Source organism: Centroberyx affinis, unplaced genomic scaffold, assembly GCF_046629955.1.
Source record: "Centroberyx affinis isolate AG114_WGS23_722 - 3 ecotype Tasmania unplaced genomic scaffold, CSIRO-AGI_Caff_v1 ptg006508l_1, whole genome shotgun sequence".
NCBI lineage: Eukaryota > Metazoa > Chordata > Actinopteri > Beryciformes > Berycidae > Centroberyx > Centroberyx affinis.
Window position 1 is genome coordinate 2714 of NW_027283295.1, and position 7287 is coordinate 10000.

General features: G+C 44.8%; 1 protein-coding gene across 1 annotated transcript; it reads left to right on the forward strand.

Moving 5' to 3' along the window:
* The first annotated feature begins 266 nt into the window (after positions 1–266).
* On the forward strand, positions 267–1515 carry LOC139638691 (GTP-binding protein Di-Ras1). Its single transcript, XM_071512762.1, has 2 exons — positions 267–575; positions 1228–1515. Exons 1-2 carry the CDS (start codon positions 267–269, stop codon positions 1513–1515), a joined length of 597 nt encoding a protein of 198 aa, XP_071368863.1.
* The last annotated feature ends 5772 nt before the right edge of the window (positions 1516–7287 follow it).

Genomic DNA, 7287 nt, shown 5'->3' on the forward strand with positions numbered 1-7287 from the left:
TAAAGCAGATAGAATTACTGTCTGATGTGCCCAGGGATGGAGGAGTGGTTTGGTCCCCTGCCTCCGGAGCCACACGTTTCCCCCACTGGCCTGGGTTGAGTCCCGCCTTTCCCTCCTCTGTGTCCCTCGCTGCTTTCTCACCATCTAGACAAGAAGTAAAGACATGCTGGAGGGGAGAAGACTGCTCACTCTCTAGAATCCCTGTTTGATAAAAATATCTTCTGTTTTCCTAGGTGTAACACTGTTTTAAGCCTGAGGGGGGCAGAATGCCGGAGCAGAGCAACGACTATCGTGTGGTGGTGTTCGGAGCAGGCGGAGTGGGAAAGAGCTCCCTGGTCCTGCGCTTTGTGAAGGGCACCTTCAGGGACACCTACATCCCCACGGTGGAGGACACCTACCGTCAGGTGATCAGCTGCGATAAGAGTGTGTGCACACTGCAGATCACCGACACCACAGGGAGCCACCAGTTCCCGGCCATGCAGCGCCTCTCCATCTCCAAAGGCCACGCCTTCATCCTGGTCTACTCCATCACTAGCAAGCAGTCTCTGGAGGAGCTCAAGCCCATTTACCAACAGGTGGGGAGGGATGGTGTGTGTGTGTGTGTGTGTGTGTGTGTGTGTGGGTGGGTGGGTGGCTGGGGGGGGGGGGGGGTATGTTGAGAGTTGAGTCATTTTGTGCCCATAATGGATTAAGCGTGTGATTTTCTGCTCTATATTCTATTGTATTCTTTTCTCTATGGGGTATTATACTGTACATATATACGTAGTCATTGTAGAAGGCCCATGTTTTCCTGCAAGCAATGTGCATCAACAGCAAACAATCTAACTACAATGTTACTCAGCCCCCAAAAGAAATCATTCAGAAAATTCAAACTTTTCTCTCTTTTTAGCCCTCAGAGGGGCAAGTAACGATCAACCAAAGATGAAAGAAAGACACTGGTTTTATGTTACAGTATGCCTATTTTGGGCGGCAGGATGGATTAATCATTAGAGAGACAATTCAGCTCAAAGCAAAAAGATAATTTTCTTACAGGGATCAATATGAATAATTCAGAAATCAGTGATGACAACAGTGAATTTTTAATTATTTGTATTAAAGTTTAGGCATAAGGTTTCCAGTGAGGTTAAGGTTAGGGATTACGTTTTCGGTGAAAATTATGACAAATACTGACTTTGCAGCTTGGCCAAAAATTAACAAAGCGTTCGCCTCACTTTTCCTCTTGTGCAGGTCCTGGCCATAAAGGGCAATGTTGAGGCCATCCCCATCATGCTGGTGGGCAACAAGAGCGATGAGACCCAGCGAGAGGTGGAGACCAAGGACGGGGAGGCCCAGGCCAACCAGTGGAAGTGCGCGTTCATGGAGACGTCAGCCAAGACCAACCACAATGTGACTGAGCTCTTCCAGGAGCTCCTCAACCTGGACAAGAAGAGGAACATGAGCCTCAACATCGACGGCAAGCGCTCGGGGAAGCAGTCCCGTGCCGAGAGACTGAAGGGCAAATGTAGTGTGATGTAGAGCGGCATCCAGGAGCGGAGGAGAGGGGAGAGGAGGGAGGGAGGTGGAAGCGAGAGAGGTGCAAGAAACACGGAGGAGGAGGAGGAGGGAAAGGAAAGGAAGACGAGAGAAGAGAGAGTTCTTCACTCGCGTAGGCTCACCAAACGCATCACTCACAGAGTAAAATGTCTGGATCTCATGGAAGGCACAAGGAAGATCATCAACCACATGAAAGTAGCAGGGGCGTCCTCCTTTGTTTGACTGGTGCGTTCGGAAACACAACACAAGTCATTTCGAGAGCGCACAGGATCTGGATTTCACTTTGGAGTGTACACCCATGTGAATTCTGCTAAAACGAGAGAGAGAGAGAGCGATGAACGGGGACTTGTGGAGAACGTCAAGAAGCAACGGACGACTGAATGAGTATGAGTTATGTGTGTGTGTGTATGTGTCACAAATGCATTCCTGTGGACATCAGCCCCGGTTGTGGAGAAGACACAGTGTGGATGTGGACTTTTGCATCAGCCAAGCGCTACCAAACCCGAGTGAGGAGCCCAAACAGTCATCAAGAACTTGGATTTGCAATAAAGACCACAGACGCTGCAGCACTCCTCGAAAGAGACTGAAGGTTACTGATGTACACAAAACTTTTAGTGTCCTCTCTCACTTCCACACCCATCTTCCCAGCTCACCTGACACCCCCCCCCCCCCCACACACACACACACACACACACACACACACCCCCATCTCCTTCTACGTCCCAACACCCCCATCCTTTGCACCTCCCTCCCCATATAATAACAAACATAGAGAAATGTAACGTATATGTAACAGAGCTGACAGTTAAACTCCCTCCTCTGGTAGAAACACTATTTCTAGAGATGTGCCTCTGAACTGGCTCGAATTTGTAGCGCAGCTGTCTATCATGCTAGCAAGCAGAGGGACTCAAGCGTTTGAGACTCGCCTTCAGAAGGAGCTACAGTCCCTGCTAGCATGAATGACACCTGGAGCGTATGCATTAGATCAGCAAATTTAAATGGAAATTAAACACCCCCCACCCTGAGCCACTCCTGAGGACTCTACGATAAGATGTATATATATATATATATGGGATATTTAGATATATTCCATCTAAGTCTACACACGCCCTGCCCCAACTGTCATTCACTGGAATAGGGTGAAGTTGAGTCTACACATGGGTCTCTCATCAATTCTGCAGTTTCCCATATGGTTCAGGTTAGAGCTTATAAGGGAGCGTAGGGCTTAGATCTGTGGTTAGGGGCCACTTCACCCAGCTTCTCATCCCAACCATTCCTCCTGAAAGATAAAAAGAGACAATAGGACATCCACGCCCTTCTTTACCTTTATCCAGCTGTCATTATATAAGAAAATTGTCTGCGAATCCTCTGACTGTCCTCATCTCAACTGGAGAAGCATCCAGCGGCAGGGTATATATAGATATTACTGATACGAGCAACAATCCTTTTAAGACTCTTATCTAGTATAGAATAAGTCGATGTTGGCTCAGTTAAGGATGGAATGAAACTGTGGTTTCTATCATCAGTGGAATCCCACCAAATATGAATCTGAAATACAAGCCTGCCTTGTCTATGGGAATGAGTCACAACTTGGAATTGGATAATCATTGCCAAACCGGTAAAGAAAAAATGAAAATGAACTGGGACGATATTGATTCTGAAGTTGAGAATGTCAGTTTGCTTTGGCACTTTCATGTGAAGGTTTCTTTTTGCCTTTATTTTTTGTTTTTCTTGTTTGTTTGCTTTAAGATGCTCTTTAAACTCATGTTAAGTCAAATCCCCTTAAACAAGAAGCACAGAGAAAAAAAAGGGACGGAAGCAAATCACTCCATGCAAATCAATCAGTGCGACCTGATTGGTTCCTGTTTCCCGTTTGGTTTGACCGACAGATTACCTCTCATACATTCATTCAAGCATCGGAAAAAGGGAATAGAATGAGTTACACACACACACACACACACACACACACATACATGCACGCAGATCAACCTCACATACATTCATGCAAGCATCGGAAAAAGAACGGGCTACACCCACCCACACACACACACACGCACACGCACGCACGCACACACACACACACACACACACACAGCTGTGATAGACGATATGAATAACACACACTTATCCTTAGCGACTGCTGATCATCACATGAATAGAAACAGGGCTCACTCAGCCTAAATGCCCTCACATTGCACTTTATAGCATAAACACACACACGCGCACGCACACACTCACACACAGAATTGTACTTTGCCATGTTTATTGCCGACATTATATATTAATGATTTCCGCTAAATGAAGAATATCCTCCTAGAGCCATCGAATAGCTCTATGTAGTTTATCCAAAGTGCATATACCCTTTTCACACAGGAGCTCTGAATATTGTACACAATGTACACAGGACAGCCAAAAGCACAATACTTTTTTACCTACATATCTATTTGTACATTTTGTTTTTTGTTTGTTTTTGTATCATTTTTCCTTGTCTTCTTTGTGTAATTTGCATCTTGACCCTTCTTTAACCGGTCCTGGACATGGAGGAACAATCACATCATGATCATAGGTAACTCTCAGTCTCGGTGTAGATGTACAGTGTCAAATCTAAATGTGTTTTGTTTGTCCCGTACATGGCACAATGAGGTTGTGGTTCTGCTGAACAACAGGGTATCGTGATGTGACCGACAGTTGTGCTTGTAAAACGTCTCGATGTAATGTGAGCGTAAACCGCCATTCATCCCGCCCCGACCTCGCGGGACAGCAGAGGCCGAGGTTGGCCCCGTCTATCGGTCAGATTATTTATCCCATATTAATTTTTTCCATCGCTCAGACGGTTTTAACAACGATTTGGGGAAGGATAATCTGTTCCTGTACTGTTGAATCCAAAGAAACAGATGATGCCCCTTTTACTGCGTGTCTATCTCTCTGAAAAAGCACAGCAACTGTTCTCATTATATCTCTCTGTCTCCCTCTCTGTCTATGTGTGTGCAGCAGAATCAACAACTGGGCACTTTAGGGTGACATTTTACTTGAAGACATGCTTATTAAACAGCATTGCCTCATTTATAACCCACTGTTATTAATAAGCACCATGTAAAATGTCCCTCTTGGATTATTCATGCCCATAGGTCCATACAATAACTATTTGAAATGTGTACAGTTATTGTAAATAAGCATATGGTAATTCAATGAAAAGTTTATAAGAGCTTCAAGTAAGATGTTACCCACTTTCCCATGTAAAGAAAATACTGTATCTGCTGTCTTTCTGGGAATAAGTCCTTTGTAACCAGGAAGTGTTGCTACAGTAGGAGGTTCTATGTTGCTATGTCCTGTATTATACTGCTTAATAATGCTCATAATATATTGTATTTGACACATCCACTCTTCAGATTTATCAATCAGATAATACTAGCAAAATGTGAATATGTATCTAAAAGTTCCATTCCATGGTTGTTATTTTTTTTTTTTAAGCTGAATGAATCAGTTGTTATCAATGTGTTGTATTTTGCACTAATGTGAGGTCCTGTTCAATCAAAAATTTGCATTCAAGTATTTATTCTTAAAATGTAAAAGTACCCTTTACCTGTTTGTTACTGGGGACACTCACTCATACACATTTAGTTTCAAATATTTAAAAATGAGATGCGTGTAACAGATCTGGGTTAAATACTATTTTTTAAGGTTTGTTCAGCCTATTTATATGCCAGATGGATGGAGGGTTAAAGTCAGTAGTATACTTTTCTGTAACTGACAACCTACCTGACCCGATCTGAACTGCCCTGATGTGGTAAGCTCCACCCATCTGACACACTAAACTGGTTAAAACAAAAGCTGGAAATTATTTGCAATGGCTGTTTGACCCAGGTCTGGTGTTTAGCTACAGGCAGCGGCCGCGCACACGCTGCATAAATATCAGCTTGACACGTCTGGTTGCATCATGCAACACCATATTGTGAAAGCATGTTTGTGCAATCTGTCGTTCCGCTGACGTCTAAAGGAAACTGTGTTTGTTCATGTTCCAGCGTGGAATATGATACAGGGGGAGAAAAACAATGAAACAGCTTGCGAGTGCGGTGCGGGCTACAAGCTGGGATGAATCGTGTAAGGGAGCTGAGCTATTAATGGAAAGAGTGTGAAAATATGGTGTGCAATTGCACCAACTATGGCCTGTACAGCATTCAAACGTGCTAGTGTACTTGGGAGTGTGTGACAGAAGATGGGAGCATGCGAGCGTACATGTGTGTTACAGTGTGAGAGCGTGCATGGGAGTGTGTGAGTGTCCATTGAGTTTCAACGTGTCATTATGGACTGTGCGAGTCTATGCTGGCATGAATCAGGACAGACACTTCTGCCCCCATCGTCCCATGGCTTGTCTCATCTCATTTGTCAATGAACCATATTCACTGCTGCTGTCTGTGTGTGTTTGTGTGTGTGTGTGTGTGTGTGTGTGTGTGTGTGAGAGAGAGAGAGAGAGTGAGTGCATATGTGTGTGCTTTTGAGTGAATCCATGTGTATGCATTCGTTTTTGTGTGTATACAACCGCATATTTGCATCCCTTCACTTTCGCATTTGTGTGTGTGTGTGTGTGTGTGTGTGTGTGTGTGTGTGTGTGCGTGTGTGTGTGGGTGGGTGCATGTGCTGTTATACCCTTTTATGAAGTGTCTGTCAGATATTTGAAGCTTTCCTGGGGAGAATGCCTACACATTCTGCATGAGTCATCCTGCACTGCTCGCTCGCTCATACACTCCTAATAAAAGACTCCTATACACTCATAACTACAAACACACACACACACACAAATATACACAACACGCATGGAGGCAAAATAGACAGACTGCATGCCCCCGATTACACACACACACACACACTCATGCATACATACATGTTCCATTCTCACATGCCTGGGCAGACGTTTCTAGTCAGTGAAACCTCATTCTCTCACTGGCTGTTTCTCTGCTCTCTGTTCACTTTGTCAACCTGCTGTTGTATAGGCGCCACTGTCAGCACTACTGCTCCATAAATCCTCCGTCCATCCCGATATTCCGGGTTGGGCCTCAGTCCCTTTCAATTCAGGAGATCCATTCTGCTGACATTTATTTTATTTCTTTTGTGTGTGTGTGTCTGCCTGTGTGTGCGCGTGTGTGTGTGTGTGTGTGTTCCTCGATTGGTTGAATTCGAACAGACTGAAGCCCAACCCTGTTCACACCTGATTGTAGATAGCTGTAAATAGTGTTTCAGAGGACTTAATATTTCAGAAATGCGAGAGTAGAGTGAGTTTGTGCAGAGAGGAAAGGATGCTGCGGTGAAAAAGGTTCCGTTACACTACCGGCTGAGCAGTCGAAGCGTCCAATCAGAAGGGGTTTGGAGGTGACACAGACCAATAAGAGGGTTTCCAAATGTAAAGTTGCCATCAGATCATAATAACTCGGGGCCTTTACAAAGTCTGCTGTAATTTCCTTCCCAAGTTGAACATCTGATTAATATCAATATGGGGAAATCTACGCTGACGGCACTTGTCCCAAGTTTGGATTAGGACCAGGGGAAGTTCACCTCAGTTGTTTGCCGTCAGTGTCAAATAGGAGGGAGCTGGGTACTGGTCTTGTTGCTGAAAAGTCTTGTCCAGCAGAGGAAGTGCGGTCCGCAGGTGTTCCCCCACAGCAGGATGGGAAACACGACCCCGCGATGCGATGCTGAAACAAAAGGGCAGTCGGTAGAATCTGAATACACAGGAAAGGTTGTGGTTTTCTAGTCCAT